The 21,103-nt window shown below is 39.5% G+C and overlaps 1 protein-coding gene across 15 annotated transcripts in view; it reads left to right on the top strand.

Moving 5' to 3' along the window:
* The window catches only part of LOC117512469 (ERC protein 2), a 503,700-nt gene that overhangs the window by 46,458 nt on the left and 436,139 nt on the right, over positions 1-21,103 (top strand). For 11 of the 15 annotated variants that reach the window (XR_004561301.1, XR_004561300.1, XM_034172549.1 and 8 more), the window contains one exon: positions 16,658-16,813. The exons of 1 other annotated variant lie outside the window; for it this stretch is intronic. Coding sequence is in view for 12 of the 14 variants with exons in the window: in XM_034172549.1 (XP_034028440.1) it covers positions 16,658-16,813 (156 nt within the window). In the remaining 2 variants the exon portion in view is untranslated. Of the gene's footprint in view, positions 1-6,629; positions 6,675-16,657; positions 16,814-21,103 lie in introns of all 15 variants that reach the window. 3 more of the 15 variants (XM_034172554.1, XM_034172552.1, XM_034172557.1) reach the window with 2 other exon arrangements.

Raw genomic sequence — 21,103 nt, 5'->3', positions numbered from 1 at the left:
TAAGAAGCCCTCTTATTCTGCACTCTTTACCTGTATTAATTGCACCTGTTTGAACTCGTTACCTGTATAAACAACACCTGTCGACACACTCAATCAATCACACTCCAACCTATCCGCCATGGCCAAGACCAAAGAGCTGTCTATGGACACCAGGGACAAAATTGTAGATCTGCACAAGGCTGGGATGGATTACAGGACAACAGGCAAACAGCTTGGTGAGAAGACAACAAATGTTGCCATAATTATTAGAAAATGGAAGAAACACAAGATCAAATCAAATCAATTTTATTTATATAGCGCCAAATCACAACAAACAGTTGCCCCACGGCGCTTTATATTGTAAGGCAAAGCCATACAATAATTACGGAAAAACCCCAACTTTCAAAACGACCCCCTGTGAGCAAGCACTTGGCGACAGTGGGAAGGAAAAACTCCCTTTTAACAGGAAGAAACCTCCAGCAGAACCAGGCTCAGGGAGGGGCAGTCTTCTGCTGGGACTGGTTGGGGCTGAGGGAGAGAACCAGGAAAAAGACATGCTGTGGAGGGGAGCAGAGATCAATCACTAATGATTAAATGCAGAGTGGTGCATACTGAGCAAAAAGAGAAAGAAACACTCAGTGCATCATGGTAACCCCCCAGCAGTCTAAGTCTATAGCAGCATAACTAAGGGATGGTTCAGGGTCACCTGATCCAGCCCTAGCTATAAGCTTTAGCAAAAAGGAAGGTTTTAAGCCTAATCTTAAAAGTAGAGAGGGTGTCTGTCTCCCTGATCCGAATTGGGAGCTGGTTCCACAGGAGAGGAGCCTGAAAGCTGAAGGCTCTGCCTCCCATTCTACTCTTAAAAACCCTAGGAACTACAAGTAAGCCTGCAGTCTGAGAGCGAAGCGCTCTATTGGGGTGATATGGTACTATGAGGTCCCTAAGATAAGATGGGACCTGATTATTCAAAACCTTATAAGTAAGAAGAAGAATTTTAATTTCTATTCTAGAATTAACAGGAAGCCAATGAAGAGAGGTCAATATGGGTGAAATATGCTCTCTCCTTCTAGTCCCCGTCAGTACTCTAGCTGCAGAATTTTGAATTAACTGAAGGCTTTTCAGGGAAGTTTTAGGACAACCTGATAATAATGAATGAAGATGACTGTCAATCTTCCTTGGTCCGTGGATGCATGCAAGATCTCGCCTCATGAGGTAAGGAGAACTACATGGGAGGACCTGGTCAGTGACCTGAAGAGAGCTGGGATCACATCACAAATTACATTAGTAACACACAACGCCGTCATGGTTTAAAATCCTACAGGACACGCAAGGTCCCCCTGCTCACGCCAGCACATGTCCAGGCCTGTTTGAAGTTTGCCTGTGACCATCTGAATGATCCACAGGATGCATGGGAGAAGGCCATGTGGTCAGATGAGACCAAAATAGAGCTTTTTGGTATCACCTCCGCTCGCTGTGTTTGGAGAATGAGAACAACCCCAAGAACTTCGTCACAACCATGAAGCATGGGGGTGGAAACATAATTTTTGTGGTCTCTTTTCTGCAAAGGGGACAGGACGACTGCACTGTATTGAAGGGAGGAAGGATGGGGTCATGTATCGTGATTTTGACAACCTCCTTCCCTTAGTAAGAGCATTGAAGATGGGTCGTGGCTGGGTCTTCCAGCATGACAATGACCCAAAACACATCCAGGGCACCTAAGGAGGGGCTCCGTAAGAAGCATTTCAATATCCTGGAGTGGCCTGGCCAGTCTCCAGACCTGAACCCAATAGAAAATCTTTGGAGGGAGCTGAAACTCCAAACCTGAAAGATCTGGAGAAGATCTACGTGGAGGAGTGGACCAAAATCCCTGCTGCAGTGTGCAAACTTGGTCAAGAACTACAGGAAACGTCTGAACTCTGTAATTGCAGAGAAAGGTTTCTGTACCAAATATTAAGGTCTGTTTTTCTATTCTATCAAATACTTATTTCATGCAGTAAAATGCAAATTAATTATTTAAAAATCATACAATGTGATTTTTTTGTTTTTTTTAGATTCTGTCTCTCACGGTAGTCTACCTATGATAAAAATTACAGACCTCTCCATTATTTGTAAGTGGGAAAACTCGACAGTGGATCAAATACTTATTTGCCTCACTGTACAACCCCTGGCAAAAATTATGGAATCACCGGCCTCAGAGGATGTTCATTCAGTTGTTTAATTTTGTAGAAAAAAAGCAGATCACAGACATGACACAAAACTAAGGTCATTTCAAATGGCAACTTTCTGGCTTTAAGAAACACTATAAGAAATCAAGATAAAAGATTGTGGCAGTCAGTAACGGTTACTTTTTTAGACCAAGCAGAGGAAAAAAATATGGAATCACTCAATTCTGAGGAAAAAATTATGGAATCACCCTGTAAATTTTCATCCCCCAAATTAACACCTGCATCAAATCAGATCTGCTCATTGACATTGACCCTCTGCCATGACATTGACCCTATGTGTCTTTTTGCAAGGAATGTTTTTGCAGTTTTTGCTCTATGGCAAGATGCATTATCATCTTAAAAAATGATTTCATCATCCCCAAACATCCTTTCAATTGTCCAAAATATCAACATAAACTTGTGCATTTATTGATGATGTAATGACAGCCATCTCCCCAGTGCCTTTACCTGACATGCAGCCCCATATCATCAATGACTGTGGAAATTTACATGTTCTCTTCAGGCAGTCATCTTTATAAATCTCATTGGAAAGGCACCAAACAAAAGTTCCAGCATCATCACCTTGCCCAATGCAGATTTGAGATTCATCACTCTGAGTTATTTTCATTAGTTACTTCATCCAAACCATCAACATGTCTATTAGACCCCATTCCTACCAGGCTGCTCAAGGAAGCCCTACCATTATTTAATGCTTCGATCTTAAATATGATCAATCTATCTTTATTAGTTGGCTATGTACCACAGGCTTTTAAGGTGGCAGTAATTAAACCATTACTTAAAAAGCCATCACTTGACCCAGCTATCTTAGCTAATTATAGGCCAATCTCCAACCTTCCTTTTCTCTCAGAAATTCTTGAAAGGGTAGTTGTAAAACAGCTAACTGATCATCTGCAGAGGAATGGTCTATTTGAAGAGTTTCAGTCAGGTTTTAGAATTCATCATAGTACAGAAACAGCATTAGTGAAGGTTACAAATGATCTTCTTATGGCCTCAGACAGTGGACTCATCTCTGTGCTTGTTCTGTTAGACCTCAGTGCTGCTTTTGATACTGTTGACCATAAAATTTTATTACAGAGATTAGAGCATGCCATAGGTATTAAAGGCACACGGTGGTTTGAATCATATTTGTCTAATAGATTACAATTTGTTCATGTAAATGGGGAATCTTCTTCACAGACTAAGGTTAATTATGGAGTTCCACAAGGTTCTGTGCTAGGACCAATTTTATTCACTTTATACATGCTTCCCTTAGGCAGTATTATTAGACGGTATTGCTTAAATTTTCATTGTTACGCAGATGATACCCAGCTTTATCTATCCATGAAGCCAGAGGACACACACCAATTAGCTAAACTGCGGATTGTCTTACAGACATAAAGACATGGATGACCTCTAATTTCCTGCTTTTAAACTCAGATAAAACTGAAGCTATTGTACTTGGCCCCACAAATCTTAGAAACATGGTGTCTAACCAGATCCTTACTCTGGATGGCATTACCCTGACCTCTAGTAATACTGTGAGAAATCTTGGAGTCATTTTTGATCAGCATATGTCATTCAAAGCGCATATTAAACAAATATGTAGGACTGCTTTTTTGCATTTACGCAATATCTCTAAAATTAGAAAGGTCTTGTCTCAGAGTGATGCTGAAAAACTAATTCATGCATTTATTTCCTCTAGGCTGGACTATTGTAATTCATTATTATCAGGTTGTCCTAAAAGTTCCCTGAAAAGCCTTCAGTTAATTCAAAATGCTGCAGCTAGAGTACTAACGGGGACTAGAAGGAGAGAGCATATCTCACCCATATTGGCCTCTCTTCATTGGCTTCCTGTTAATTCTAGAATAGAATTTAAAATTCTTCTTCTTACTTATAAGGTTTTGAATAATCAGGTCCCATCTTATCTTAGGGACCTCGTAGTACCATATCACCCCAATAGAGCGCTTCACTCTCAGACTGCAGGCTTACTTGTAGTTCCTAGGGTTTGTAAGAGTAGAATGGGAGGCAGAGCCTTCAGCTTTCAGGCTCCTCTCCTGTGGAACCAGCTCCCAATTCAGATCAGGGAGACAGACACCCTCTCTACTTTTAAGATTAGGCTTAAAACTTTCCTTTTTGCTAAAGCTTATAGTTAGGGCTGGATCAGGTGACCCTGAACCATCCCTTAGTTATGCTGCTATAGACTTAGACTGCTGGAGGGTTCCCATGATGCACTGTTTCTTTCTCTTTTTGCTCTGTATGCACCACTCTGCATTTAATCATTAGTGATCGATCTCTGCTCCCCTCCACAGCATGTCTTTTTCCTGGTTCTCTCCCTCAGCCCCAACCAGTCCCAGCAGAAGACTGCCCCTCCCTGAGCCTGGTTCTGCTGGAGGTTTCTTCCTGTTAAAAGGGAGTTTTTCCTTCCCACTGTAGCCAAGTGCTTGCTCACAGGGGGTCGTTTTGACCATTGGGGTTTTACATAATTATTGTATGGCTTTGCCTTACAATATAAAGCGCCTTGGGGCAACTGTTTGTTGTGATTTGGCGCTATATAAAAAAAAAATTGATTGATTGATTGATCACTGAATATGACTTTCATCCAGTCATCCACAGTCCACAATTGCTTTTCCTTAGCCCATTGTAACCTTGTTTTTTGCTGTTTAGGTGTTAATGAAGCCTTTCGTTTAGCTTTTCTGTATGTAAATCCCATTTCCTTTAGGCGGTTTCTTACAGTTCGGTCACAGACGTTGACTCCAGTTTCCTCCCATTCGTTCCTCATTTGTTTTGTTGTACATTTTTCGATTTTTGAGACATATTGCTTTAAGTTTTCTGTCTTGACGCATTGATGTCTTCCTTGGTCTACCAGTATGTTTGCCTTTAACAACCTTCCCATGTTGTTTGTAGTTGGTCCAGAGTTTAGACACAGCTGACTGTGAACAACCAACATCTTTTGCAACATTGCGTGATGATTTACTCTCTTTTAAGAGTTTGATAATCCTCTCCTTTGTTTCAATTGACATCTCTCGTGTTGGAGCCATGATTCATGTCAGTCCACTTGGTGCAACAGCTCTCCAAGGTGTGATCACTCCTTTTTAGATGCAGACTAACGAGCAGATCTGATATGATGCAGGTGTTAGTTTTGTGGATGAAAATTTACAGGGTGATTCCATAATTTATTCCTCAGAATTGAGTGATTCCACTTTTTTTTCCCTCTGCTTGGTCTAAAAAAATAACCGTTACTGACTGCCACAATTTTTTTTCCTGATTTCTTATAGTGTTTCTTAAAGCCAGAAAGTTGCCATTTGAAATGACTTTAGTTTTGTGTCATGTCTGTGATCTGCTTTTTTTTCTACAAAATTAAACAACTGAATGAACATCCTCCGAGGCCGGTGATTCCATAATTTTTGCCAGGGGTTGTATATTATTGATCTGCACGATTTAATTCATAAACTTAAAATATTGCTGCTCATTCTTCTGTTTTTTCTAAAAGCAGCATGTTGCCATCTAGGCTACCATGGGCTACTGAAATGTGCAACTGCAACATCATGACAAGCTACCTTACTGGATATGAGTCCAGATGTTTTTTTTCCAGGGGTGCTGAAATAACTTTTAGAGGTCTAAATCTAAAGTAAATCTGTGCCTGCTTGCAAATCTTTTTCAATTTGCGAGACATTTTTTGATGCAACTACGTGTTGATGAATTAAATTGGTTTTGTATTTGTAAATGCCTTTGCTAGTGTTGTCTTAATTTGGAAGTGTCACAGCTCTAAGGTTATGTAGCTTTGAACAAAGCATTTTTGCATTTTTCTTTTATTCTGTATTTAACAGCTATTTCTTATATTTCAAAAGTTTTATGTGTACATTAAATGTGTCTAAACCTTTTACACCATACTGTAGTTGCCTTATGTGTACATGTGGGCCATGCCTAAGTAAAGTCCATTATTGGCCCATGCAGAGCAGAGCACTTATTCAATTTGTTTCAAATGTCACATATGGAAGCTTTCACTCTCATCTCAGCCCTTTGAAGTTGTTGGAGCTGTGAAAAATGCAACTGACACCACATGTGTCTACGTGCAAAAACATTCACACGCGCGTGCGCACACACTCACACACACTGTACACTCTGCAGACGATTTTTCCAAAAGTGACTCTTTTACAGCAAAACCACAGTTATTTTTCACACATACTATGTGATTTGTCTGACTGTTAACAAAGTGCACATGTGCTCACCCAGGACGCCTACAGTGTTGTAAATGCATGAGAGAAATTAAATCAGTGTTAATTAGCAAGCAACAACAATGCTGTTAGAATTAGATACCTACATAAAAAGAAAAAGAGGCTCACAGAGAGAAGTGGTTTTTTCTGCTAATAGACTGGCCTGTGAACGTCGTCCACAAGGTGGTATATTTGCTGTTTTCTGACGTATGCTATCATTTTGTGATTACAGACCACCAACCCCCCTTTCTGTTTTGATCCTGATGTTATCTGGCAGGTACAGTAATGCGTGAACACATCTTGATCTCTAATTCAATTCAACTGGAGTTACAGTTCTGTTTTTTCCTTTATCACAAATTCTTCCTGGGTTGGAATGTTATTATGGAGGTGTTCATCTTACAGTGGTTTTGAGGCCCGACTTGTATAACTTGCATTCTTTTTCTACTGAATCTTTCCTTTCACATTCTGTAATTCCTTTCTCTATTTCTGATTGACTTTCTGTGCGTGCTGCATTGCTTTTTTTTTTGCGTTTGGTTATTAGATCAGAAACTAGCAACAAAGACTTCATAAAAGTAAGTAATTATGAAGTAATTCTGGTGAAGTTATAGAAATGTATGGACAAACTGAATTTATAAACTATTCATATTTGAATTTGTATGGCTCAACTTTGAAAAATTGCATGAAAAATTAATTTGAATTGCAATATACTGCAAGTAAGTAATGTCTTTTCGCTATAGTTTTTCAGTTTTCTCCAAGTGCTCAACAAGTGCCTGCTTAAAATGTGCAATGATAAAACATAGCCAAGTCAGAATCAAGTGTCCAATCTGCTGTCACAATCTGAGTATTTATTTGTATCTATCATGATAGATTTTTACCTCCACCAAGGAGGTTATGTTTTCACTGGCATTTGTCTGTCTGTCTGTCTGTTGACAGGATAACTCAAAAGGTTTTGAATGCATTTGAACCAAATTTGGTGGAATGATGGGAAATATTTCCAGGATCAATCGATAAAAATTTGGTGATGATGCAGATTAAACTCTGGAATATAGCATAATGTATTAGATTGCCCTTTTGTGAATCCACATCCTTCGATATTGATATGTGGCGTAACGGAGGTATGCGCTCTACCAAGTGCCTTTCTAGTTGGTTTTGTGCCTGTGTAGAGGCCGATCTGCAGCATGTAGTGTTGTTCACTGGCAACACAGCTTCACGGAGAATGCGGCTCTGAGTGTGCACACTGCCCATCGTGTGACTTTCTAGTTGGTGTAAACACACTGAACTATAATCACTGAACTTTCTGCACGATATGTAGCTGTATGTACAAGTAAATATAACTTTTTTTAAACAAATTTTACAGTAAATTGTACTATAGATCTATCTTCCTGTGTCATATGATTCCTGCAGGCAATTTCACCTTCAAACATTTTTGATCGTGTAAATAAAGGTGACACTTTGAAGCAATAGCCTCATGATAAAATTAAACCTTATTAACAATGACAACTATGTATGTATGTATGTATGTATGTATATATGCAGTGGTGGGCACACTTCCGATAATCCGATAACAGATAATTATCAAAGATAATGTTTTCATTATCGGATTATCTTTTAGATAACTTTTAAAAAACATCATCTGACTAAGTATCTTCCGATGAATTGCCGACCGATAACTTTTAGACCGATAACGTAGTAAACCAAGCTGAACAGTGAAAAACATTTTTAAAACTTAAAAGCAGTTACCTAACTGTTAAGTTTCCTAATAAGTATATTGTTCTACCTTCTGCAAACAGAAGAGAGCCATTTTCAGAAAAAAACTACTCTATCCTCTGTAGGCAAAGGAGAACTGGTGACCCCAAAGAAAAAAAAAAAAAAAAAAATTTCCTTTAACACCATACTGATATAACCGCAATATCACCCAAGTCATCCAGAGGCATACATTTTTAACTTATGGTTCAAATTTTAATCTACTCATTTTGGACAAGTTATTTAAAATAGTCATGTCTGAAGTTTTATAAAGTGAAAATATCAGATATATGTTTTCGTTTTAAAGTAACGCGCTAATTTTTAAGGTTTTGTGAGCACATGCTGTGCCCGGCAGCAATGCATTATGGGTAGCATAAGGTAATCTCAGACATTCACGACAGGACAAATGCATTTCAGACACTCTGTTCAGGCTCCACGGACAACAGCATTAAACTCTAGTGCCTAAAACTCTCCTGAATATATTCTCTGGGTTTATAGACGTTATTGTATTTGCGTTTAAATTCCATGCATCTTAAATGTAGCAGACGGATTATCTGGAATTTTGTTTGGCAAGTTTTCAAGGCCGCTACTGCCATCTACTGGCCAGTAGTGTTCATGGCAGTATTCACCCCAAGTACTAAGCGTCTGGGCACCAGTAGATGGCAGTGTTCTATTTATTTTGACCCGGTTATATCAGATGGTGATCAAATCAACTTTTTGGCTTTGCAAATGGCTTTTTTTTTTTTTTTTTTTTTTTTTACAAATTAAGTTTAAAAACAACAACAAAAAAACATTACAAGACAGCTCTGCGGTTGGATGCTTTGTAGCTCTTCAGCAGCAGGAGGTGGTCGTGAGATGTTAAAGCTTGTTACTCCACTACACGATGCACGACGCGCAATTAACCTTAAACTCAGCCCAAAAAATTCTTGCACGAATGAAAAATCATCTGAAAAATGGCCAAAACATGCACAGTGTAAAGCCAACATTTATGTCAAGATAAGGCTTTTCAGAACTGACCAATTGTTAACCTTGTCCTTTGTTTTATCTATGTTTTTATTATTACATTTTAACCTGTGAAGTGCTTTGTGACTTATGTCTGTGAAAGGCACTAAATAAATAAATTTACTTACTTACTTACTAATATTGAGTGCACGTTTTACAACATCATAAAACGTGCGCACATCATCAAACATTCTCTCCACATGCAAAACATTTTGCGATGACACTTCCAGGGCTCCGTAAAAATGCCTGTTTTTACAAATAAAAATGGAATATTTTACAAAAACACATTTATCTTTAAACCAACACACGACACACATCACATTAACGTGTTGGTTTACATAATGAATGACTGAACCAATCAGTGTTTAGCAGAGGTACTTTTACCCAGAATGCTTTGCAGTCTGTGTTTGTTACAAAACCTCAGAATTAGTGCATTATTCAACATTAAAAGATATATATTTTAACTTTGTACAAATGACAGAATTGACATTAATGGAGTTATTCTATCAGTATTTTCACAAAACCATAAGTTAGTATGACTTTATTTTTCAAGACCTCCGCCTGACCGGACCATTATGATTAGTGGAGAGTAGTGTGGGTGCTCTCAGGATTCTTCTGTGCAGCTTCCTACAGGGGGCAGCATGGTCAAACATGGAAATACTGGCTCATTCTTTGGGTCTTTTTCGCTTTTGATGCTTTCAAAAGTGATCGTGTTAAAAGTCAATTTCAACTTCTTAGTAATTGCAAATGTATCAGAGCCAATACTGGAATTTATCGGTTATCGATTATCTGTAACTTCCGATACATTTTTGGGTGGTTTATCGGTTTATCTTTATCAAAGATAACTTTTCAGTTACCGGATTATCTGTTATCGAAGTTAATTTTTGGTTATCTGCGCCCACCACTGTATATATGTACAGGGGTGCACATAACGGGTATCTATCATGCGTGTGTGCTAAAAATTATTAATACACAGCAGACAGCACACAGAGGGAAACACTTTTCCTACAATCTGTCATTGCTTTCCTCCTATGAAGTGTTTTCCTTGTGTTTTCTGCTGTGCATCATTTATTTTTAGCACGCACAAGCACCATGAGTACCAGTTATGTGCATACCTGTGTATGTATGTTCATGTTATTTATAAATTTGATTTTGTTTTTCAGTGGATATTTCATTTGTGGCACTGAGCTTATTTTCTGTCATTACTGACGCTTCCCTTCATTTCCTAAGACAGTACCACCCTCTTGTGGAAATTCTTTACAATTATAACGCTGTACCAGTTAAAGGCCCTGTTTCCACTAAGCTTTTGTGTCGCTGTCAGCCATAGCATTGGTGTTGGTGTTTTGTTCATCCCGTTCGGTTTTATCGTACACAGCTGGTTGTTTCTGTACAGCTTGAATTAGGTTTGCTGTGTCTGCTGTACACTGGTGGGCACAGTTCCGCTAACCGCTAATTATCGAAGATAATGTTGTCATTATCGGATTAGCTTTTCAGATAACTTTGAAAATCATCATTGGACCAATATCTTTCTTCCGATAAGTTTTGGTCTGATAAATTTTAGACCGCTAGCATTTTTGCAGACATAGTTTTTGTAGTAGATGCGCAGTTCTATCCTCTACAAACAAAGAAGAGCTGGTTCCAGAATAAACTGCTCTGTCCTCTGCAGGCAAAGGAGAACTGGTCATAGACAAGAAAAAACTAATTTCTTTTTGACCCCATACTGATACACTGGCAATAGCACCCAAGTTATCCAGAGGCATAGAGTTTTAACTTATGGTTAGAATTTTAACCAAACTAATTTCGGACTATTTAAATTAACCTCACATCTGAAGTTTTATACAGTGAAAATATCAGATATATGTTTTAGTTTTAAAGTAATGCACTAATTTTGAAGGTTTTAGTGTGGACATGGTGTGTGAGCAATGCATTATGGGTCAAAGTTCACGAAAGGAGAAATGCGGACAACAGCATTAAACTTTGTATATTGTTCCTAAAACTCTCATGAACATGTTCTCTGGGTTTATAGATGTTTTTATGTAAAAATGCCAGAAGAAGCCCAGGTTGCTTTTCCAAAAGCCGAAATTGTGATTCAGGCCATGTGATATAATCGGCGTCAAAATGTATAGAACACTGCCATCTACTGGCGACCGGTTATATCACAGTGTTGTTGACCGCAGCATTTTAAAATTATCTGTAGGTTTCCAAAACCTGAGAGACCCCACACGTGGAGATAAAAACAAACCATAGATCTGACAGGTTTAGTTGTACAGTGTGTGGTGTCAGCCACATGGTAAAAACAACACACACAAACAGATTTCACACACGAACATTCCCAGGTCGACCACCTCACTTTCTGATTGACTGCATGTCACATTTAGCTCCTCATGTCCTTCTGAGCAGATCAGAGCGCTCTTACAAGCCACACATGGCAGGAATATCTGATAAGATTAGCTTTAGCGTCATCACGATTGTCGGGGCGTCCTTAAGATTGTCAGAGGGGGAAGATTGGGTCCAATATCGGCCTAAATATCTTGCCATGTGAACCAGGCTTGATGTTATGACACCTCACGGAGTGACTGATTCATGCGTTATGACACTGCACCGAACATGTTTTCACTATTATTTGATTTCTTTGTGTGTGATTCCTATCGCCACGCAATTCCAACACACAAGAAAGTTTTTTTTGACAGTCTTGTTATTGAAAGAAACCTTGTCTCCCTAACCGGATAGAGTTGTGATGTCATCACGTGTGTGCTTAGGCACTGTCTAGTCAGATCTTGAAAAAAATTTTTTTTTTATACAAATGAAAAAAATGACATATTTTACAAAAGCACATTTATTTCTGTGTAGGCTCTGTTGTCCAGGTGGTTTCCATAGTCGAGAAACTTGAATCTTCGACTGGACTGGGTTGCTTGACGCGAGGACGTTTCGCTTCAAATCGCAGAAGCTTCCTCAGCTAAAATTCTTGCTCTGGTGGTCTGACTTCTGTCTTGACTCTTGTAGAGAAGAATAATCAAGAAGTCACAAAACCTGGAGTTTTAAACCTAACCAGACCCCTCCTACCCAGAGGCAGACTGCTATAGGCCAGTGACTAAACAATAGCTCTAATTAGCACCTATTGTGCTCTAGTTAGCACCCTCCTAATGACAGGGCAGCTGTCCCTCCTAATGATGGGACGGACCCTCTCTTGATGGCTCCCTTGATGACTCTGCTGATGACGTGAATGACTCATTACCATGAACAAAAGACTGAAACTGCTTTGACCTGAGTACCCCATTGTAAACAGGGGATAAAGCGTGTCTCAGACCCCCTTCCCGGTTAAGGCTGGGTTTCAAACATTTCACAAAGAATGCCTCCTTGACCCCTCTCTCAAACCATTTCTTCTCTCTGGCTAATATTTTAACTTCCTTGTCCTCAAACGTGTGGTTAGTGTCTTTGAGGTGGAGATGAACTGCAGGCTGAGGTCCACTGGCGCCCTCTCTGCGGTGCTGGTATAGCCTTTTGTGTAAAGGTTGCTTAGTCTCACCTATGTAGTGTTTGTTACAGTTTTCCTGACATCTGATAGAATACACTACATTGCTCTATTTGTAACTAGGGATCCTGTCCTTAGGGTGAACTAATTTCTGTCTCAAGGTGTTAACCGGTTTAAAGTAAACTGGGATTTTGACAGCACAAAATCAGATACTTCTGCACTGGCTCATTGGCTGTTTGGGTTTGTGATCACCGTTGGTTCTATCAGAAGCTTTGGAGGTGTTTAAACTCAAAATCATCTTCTTAGTAGCTGAGACCATATGGGAGGCAAAATTTAAAGTTATCGGTTATCTGTAGCTTCCGATAAGTTTTTAGGCAGTTTATCAGTTTAGCGTTAAAAAAGATAACTTTTCAGTTAGCTGATTACCAGTTATCGAAGCTAACTTTTTGGTTCACTGTGCCCACCACTGCTGCTATATTACTCATTTTTCTGAAGGATGAACAAATTTTCTGCCACATGCTGAGTCCACGAATAGTTTATTACCACTGTACTAATCACTAATCAACAGGCACGTGGACTTTCGGCTTCCATGTGACATGGATGGTGTCACAGCATGGAAGACGCACGTGTCGAGATTATAATTACGTGTGGACATGTCAGTTGCATCTGACACAGACTTTGAAGCTAACGTGAAAGCTTGGTGAAAACACTCAAATGTCTAAACATAGAAGTGATTCAAACGCCAACATCAGCGCAAAAACCTGGTGGAAGTGGGGCCTATCACAAGTATACAGGGGCAACACAAAAACACTCCTTAAATTCAAGGAGTTATAATATCAAATCTTATTGGAATATGTCTATAAATACAGTTCTTTTCACACCTGCAGAATTTCTGTGCACCCCTCGATCATGCTGGATGTGCTGCAGGGAGTCTGGACAGAGCTAGATTATCACATCAATGTTAGCGGAGCACACGTTGTTACACATTGGTGGCTACAGTTGCATGATCTCATAAAGGTTCATGTGGTAGCGGTTGGTATCACAGACACTCCATGTGCAGCATATCCGGTGTCGCCAACTGAACAGCTCCCCCTAAAAATTGGTCTGCCCTGCCTTCATTGCATGTGTCATTTCTGAGCGTTACCAGCGGTTTACCGATTATCACCTTGTTTCTGTTTACACTGCACTCCAGTCATCATCTATCTCAGTGACGGATATCTGAAGCTTTTGTACAACAATCATTTCTACATAAATTCAACATTATTTTATAATAAAAGATAGGGGAAGCGATCAGAGTGCAGCAGCAGCATGTCAGATTCTGATGTGCTGCTGCTGCGCCGACGTCATTTCAGAGCGGCAGTAGCAACTCACTGATTATCACCTTGTTTCTGTTTAAAACTGCCTTGTTTCTGCTTAAAACTGACTTTAGAATTATTTAAGAGGATTTCTTTTGTCATCTGGTGGTTAATAATACCATTATTCCCTTTGGGAATAATGAGTAGAGAGTCAGACTCAGACGTGCTGCTGTGGTCCCAAAATGACGCATGTGCAGTGAAGGCAGGGGACAGACAAATTTTTAGGGGGGACCGTTTGGTCGGTGACATCGGCATGGTTGAGGGTGCGTAGAAATTCTGTGGGTGAGACGTTTTTGAGTTCATGTATCTGCCGCTCGTCACATTTATAAACATATTCCAATTAGTTTTGATACAATTAGATACTTGAAATCAAGGAGTGTTTTTGTGCTCACCCTGTATTATAATGCCAACCTAATAATATTGAACTGCACTTATATATATAGTGGATTCTTAAACTGTGATGTGACAAAATGATCCCTTCAGACCTTTCTCCATTTTAGCTCTTCTGATGTTATTCCCGTCAAATCAGGATTTTTTGTAGCCACTCATTAGATTTGAAATGCATGAATTGTACAATTAATTGCATTTCCTGTGGAGCCTGATCACAGAAATTGGCACTTGAATGCCAACATAGCCACCCTATTATTAGATAGAATTTTATTAATCCCTTAGAATGACTCCCTGGGACAAATAGAGGTTCCGCCAGCATTGTATAGCAGCACACAGGGTAAGAAGCACACAGAGTATCAAAAGTAAAAAATAATTTGTAAATATAAATACACAAATATAAATACCAGAAATACTGCTCGCTACTGGTTTACTGGCTACTACTGTTCCCGTTCTTCTCCTTCCTGTTCTCTGTCTTCCTGTTACTCCTCCTCCCTCCGAGTGAGGAGTTGTACAGTCTGATGACCTGAGGGACAAAGGAGTTTTTCAGTCTGTCGTTGTTGATCCATATGCCTTCTCCAACAGCACGCCTTACACAAAATCTAAATGCCTGCTGGCATTCAGCTGATTACACTGCAGTTCAGTGGAAGTTGGCCCACTCATCTTTCCTCTTTTCTGGTAGCAACTCAAGGCAGAACGCAGCATCTGTTGAGATTAAAATCTGAAAGAACAACACATACGGCTCATGTCTGCAAACATGTTGCAGCTGGTTAGAGATTCTATAGTTATTACACAATTTGGCAATGTTGTGATAGTTTAAACAGTATTTCACCTGTGAGCAGAGAGGGAAGATGTGCTGAATGTCTGGCTAACGCGCAGCCTGTGCCAAGCTCATAGACTGCATATTATACTGGATAGAGCCTGTGTGACATCACACATCGGTTTTCTGCACAGAAAATGACTCCCTTGTCTGGGCGTCACTGTATGAGAGCCCCACCCCGACTGATTCACGATGAATTCATTAATGAATAAAAGGGTGGAGCGTGAGTGGCTCCGTGTGTGGCGATAAAAACCTGAGCACACTGCTCTCTCCAAGTCCGAAGCTTCAGCTAACAAGCTAACCTCACTTTGGTTTGTTTCCATCCACCTCTTTGTTTTTGATTGATTTTGTTCACACACAGACACACACAAAGAAACGATTGCAACACCTTGTTCGTGTGGCAGTATGTCGGGTAATTTTGTGATTCACATTCAGTCTTTTAATACAATGATGGCCAGTGCACTTGCTTCCAAAAGAGAAGGTTCCTGGTTCAAGACCACCCATTCCGATTCTCCTTGTCATGTGGAGTTGCGCCAGGAAGGGCATCTGGTATAAAACATGCCAAATCAATCGGCAGATCCATATGGTGGGACAGCCTCAAGCCAAAATGGAGAAACTGAAAGAAATTACTATGCAGTTATTCAATATGAGAAAGTCAAGCCCAAATATACATTATTTAAATTTATTATATAGTGACACATTCCTCCCCATAGAAATGATTCATAAACATATGTGTGTTAATTGATGCCTGAAAGTCTGTTTTCTGCAGTCAACTACCCTGATAGTGATTGTTATTACATGCTTCACTTTGTGTTTGTGTACACATTTTGTGTATTCAAGGACTCTGCTTTGGGAGGCATATGTATGCTTGTCTTTAGGACTGTGTATGCAGCGCTGTATACGCTGATGTCAGAGGATGTAATAGAGGTCAGATACTTACATGTTGCCTGTGGTTTGTGCCGATGGCATCATTGCAGGCTGTTTCCATTTATTCAATTATCTTTCCTCTCCTCTTCCAAGGTTTAACATTTATCGTATGTTTGAACTCATGCAGCCAAACAACCTCAGGACCTGTCCATGACAGAACTACTGCAAAGGACACCATCTTGACTGCCCTCTTAATGATTACATATTTTCTGCTGAAATATGGGTATAGTGTGAAATCTACAAACGTTGAAGTCTTTTAACAGTTAAAATGAAAATGTAGCTGAATGCTGATGGAATAGTTATGCCAATTAATTTATTCACAAGCCACGAGTGAAGTGCAAATTATGGGCATGCTTTGGCAGGCAAATATTCCCTTCAGAAGAAAAGAAAGTTGTTGTTTTTTTTGGTTTTTTTAAACATCCAGTTTGTTACATATTTGTAGCCTTCGTTTCTAACTTACTTTTAACTTCTAACATTTTGTATAAATACACAAAACTTCATATCCAGTGTCAACTCTTGGCTGAATCATTGCTTGCCTGTTGTTGCTGGTGCAGGACACAAAGATCTCTTCACTAGAGAGGAATATCAGGGACTTGGAAGATGAAGTCCAGATGTTGAAGACCAGTGGCCTGCTGCACCCTGATGACAGGCAGCATGAGCTGAAACATGTGGAAGTCTACAAGAGCCATTCTAAATTCATGAAAACTAAGGTAGAATGTCTTTGCATGCTACCTGAGACTCCTGCTTGCTGCTTGATCCTGGTGAAGCACACTTGGCGTGTGACATCAATGAATGATTGCATGTAGTGTGCACATTGCATGCCTGTATTGCATGTACTTGGAGATCCAAGCATATGTGTGCAGTGATCTTTAAGCGTGTTGTGTCACTTGGCAAGTCTGCCTTATTGAGGCTTTGAAAAAAGACATTTCTGTCTTTCTTTAAATGAAGCATAAAATTTTCTTCTTTCATAACGTTCAGGAACATTAACCCTGATGAGACTACCAGTCATGATATACCCTGATTCTGTTGTATCTTCTGTTCACACAGTTCTTTATCACAAAGACTTGAATGCACACTTACTCTGTAGAAATGATTTTTGAACTTTACTGTAACGTGAAAATGAAAAGGTCCCGCACTCCGTCTTACTTGCTGTAGAAAAATTTATTCAGGACTGTATCACCAATGTTTCGGCACATTGGCCTTTATCAGGCAAATGAAGACTGAGCTCCAGGTAGCCATCTTAAAAAAGGGTGGGGCTAGTACCCAAGGATGCCATTTAAAAGCACAGTGCACCTAAATACAAATATCCATGAAAAAGTCAAAGTACAGAACAAGTACAGACATAATTATAAAATAAAAAGAAGATTGTTTAGATACATAATGATACTGTATATAAGTTACCAGGCTATAGAGTGAAACTGGTGCACAAATATACATATCTCCATATAAACAACAATTTGATGGGGAACACACATTTACTCACTTTGGACATAACTAGTCTGTATACTAATATACCTCATGAGGGAGGTTTGGAGGCCTTAGGGTTCTGTCTGCAGAACCGGAGTGACACCTCCTACCATCTTAATCAACTGGTGTTGGATTTTGCTGAATTTATGAAATTTAACTACTTTGCCTTTGATAATGACTTTTACCTCCACGTTTCTGGGACTAGTATGGGCACTATTTGTGCACCCAACTATGCCAATCTGTATGTGGGGTTCTTTGAAAATAAGTTTGTATTTAACCCTATCCACAATAAGTATCTACCTAATATAATCAAATGGTTTAGGTACATTGATGATATTTTTTGTATTTTTCAGGGCAATGTGGAGGAGCTGGACAGTTTTATTAAGTTGTTAAATAGTTTTAGCTCCAACCTCAAGTTTACAGCACAATACAGCCCTGACCAAGTAAGTTTCTTGGATATGTGGGTTAAAAAAGGTGAAGATACAATTATCACCTCACTATATCGCAAAGAAACAGATAAAAATACATTACTGCTTGCCACCAGTTTTCACCCCACTCCCCTTAAGAAAGGCTTACCTATAAGTCAATTCTACCGTCTCAGAAGAATCTGTCACTCCACTGATGATTTTACTGAACAAGCCACTGACATGAGGGAGAGATTTCTGCAACGTGGATATCCAGTGTCTTGGGTTGATGATGCATATGAGCGGGCTCTACATAAGTCCCGTGTAGATCTATTAAAGAAAAGCACCGAGAAACAAAAGAACTTTTCTGTAACCTGCATCACACAATATTCTACCTATGCACACACTATTAAATCAATTTTTTTAAAGCATTGGCACGTTTTAAAATCTGATCCAGAAATCTCATCAATCTTTAAGGACCCTCCACTCTTTTTTTTATAAACGTGGAAAAAACATCTTAGACTATTTGGTACAAGCCAATTATACAACCAAATCTAAAATGTCCTCTCAAACTTTGCTTCATCCTCTTCCAAATGGAAATTACCGTTGTGGGAACTGTGCTCAGTGTAACAATACTACCAAAACTGATCACTTTTTACATCCTCACACTGGAAAAAAGTTCCCAATTAATAGTATAATTACATGTGCATCTACTTATGTCATTTATTTGCTTAGATGCCCTTGTGGCCTAGCTTATGTAGGCAAGACCACAAGAAAATTAAAACAAAGAATCAGTGAGCACAAGAGTTCCATCAGGCAGAATGACAGAGACTACCCTGTAGCGGTACACTTCAATGACTACAGGCATGATATAAGTGCCCTATGGTTCTGTGGCATTGAGCGGGTGCCCCCTCCACCTAGAGGAGGGGATCATGATCGACTGCTTAAACAAAGGGAGGCATTTTGGATTCACACCCTCCAAACCTTGTCTCTGAAAGGTCTAAATGATGATTTTAATCTGAGTATTTTTCTGTAAATAATGTAATATATTAACTTTGACCTGATGTGATGTGCTATTATTGAATGTTGTTTCTATGGAGATATGTATATTTGTGCACCAGTTTCACTCTATAGCCTGGTAACTTATATACAGTATCATTATGTATCTAAACACTCTTTATTTTATAATTATGTCTGTACTTGTTCTGTACTCTGACTTTTCCATGGATATTTGTATTTAGGTGCACTGTGCTTTTAACTGGCATCCTTGGGTGCTAGCCCCACCCTTTTTAAGATGGCTACCTGGAGCTCAGTCTTCATTTGCCTGATGAAGGCCAATGTGCTGAAACGTTGGTGATACAGTCCTGAATAAATTTTTCTACAGCAAGTAAGACGGAGTGTGGGACCTTTTCATTTTCACGTTTAGCTGGGCTTGTCCCTTATCTCCTATGCACCAATTTGAGGAGTTTGAGGTGCAAAGTTTTTTCTCTATGAACTTTACTGTAACAAATTTTCAGTTTAATCCTCATACTCAGAGGATGGCATAAGAAATAGGACTCCTTAGAAATTCATCCTACCATTATACTCAGAGAAGGAAGTAATGCTGCAGTCATATTGTAACTTGATACTTTCTATTGTATTTATATGCATAGTTGTAGGAACAGTTGGAAATTATCAACTAGGAGGGTGAGTTGGTAGGGGATGAAGGAGGATAGTGGGCAATGGGAACCTATATTCAGTTGAATCCACCACAAAGAATCCACCACAAAAACATATCAAACTGATAAACTTTATTGTTTTTGTCCAAATATTTTCTCATTTTGAAATGGATGCCTGCAACACGTTTCAAAAAAGCTGGGACAGTGGTATGTTTACCATTGTGTTACATCCCTTTCCTTCTAACAACACTCAATAAGCATTTGGGAACTGAGGACACTAATTGTTGAAGCTTTGTAGGTGGAATTCTTTCCCATTCTTGCTTGATGTACGACTTCAGTTGTTCAACAGTCCAGGGTCTCCATTGTCGTATTTTGCTCTTCATAATGCGCCACACATTTTCAATGGGCGACAGGTCTGGACTGCAGGCAGGCCACTCCAGGATACTGATACTGATATGTTGTGTAAAACTGTGTCTCGTACCTGCAGTCTTTTACTACAAGCCACGCTGTTGTAACACGTTCAGACTGTGGCTTGGCATTGTCTTGCTGAAATAAGCAAGGACGTCCCTGACAAAGACGTTGCTTGGATGGCAGCATGCGTTGCTACAAAACCTGGATGTACTTTTCAGCATTGATGGTGCCATCACAGATGTATAAGTTGCCCATGTCATGGGCACTAACACACCCCCATACCATCACAGATGCTGGCTTTTTAACTTTGCGCTGGTAACAATCTGGATGGTCTTTTTCCTCTTTTGTCCGGAGGACACGACGTCCATGATTTCCAAAAACAATTTGAAATGTGGACTCATCAGACCACAGCACACTTTTCCACTTTGCGTCTGTCCATTTCAAATGAGCTCTGGCCCAGATAAGGCGGCAACGTTTCTGGATGTTGTTTATGTATGGCTTTCACTTTGCATGGTAGAGTTTTAACTTGCACTTGTAGATGTAGCGATGAACTGTGTTAACTGACAATGGTTTTCTGAAATGTTCCTGAGCCCACACGGTAAGATCCTTTACATAATGATGTCAGATTTTAATGCAGTGCTGCCTGAGGGATCGAAGGTCACGGGCATTCAGTGTTGTTTTTCGGCCTTGCTGCTTACATGTAGAAAGTTCTCCAGATTTTCTGAATCTTCTGATTATATTATGGACTGCAGATGATGGAATCCCTAAATTTCTTAGAATTGAAAGTTGAGAAACATTGTTCTTAAACTGTTGGACTATTTTTTTTTTTTCATGCAGTTGTTCACAAAGTGGTGATCTTTGCCCCATCTTTACTTGTGAATGGCTGAGCCTTTTGGGGATGCTGTTTTTATACCCAATCGTGACACTCACCTGTTTCCAGTTAACTTGTTCACCTGTGGAATGTTCCAAGCAGGTGTTCTTTGAGCATTCATCAACTTTCCCGGTCTTTTGTCCCAACTTTTTTGAAACGTGTTGCAGGCATCCATTTCAGAATGAGCAA

The sequence above is a fragment of the Thalassophryne amazonica genome, chromosome 6 (genome assembly GCF_902500255.1).
Source record: "Thalassophryne amazonica chromosome 6, fThaAma1.1, whole genome shotgun sequence".
Classification (NCBI taxonomy): Eukaryota; Metazoa; Chordata; class Actinopteri; order Batrachoidiformes; family Batrachoididae; genus Thalassophryne; species Thalassophryne amazonica.
This window is presented reverse-complemented; position numbering and strand designations above follow the sequence as displayed.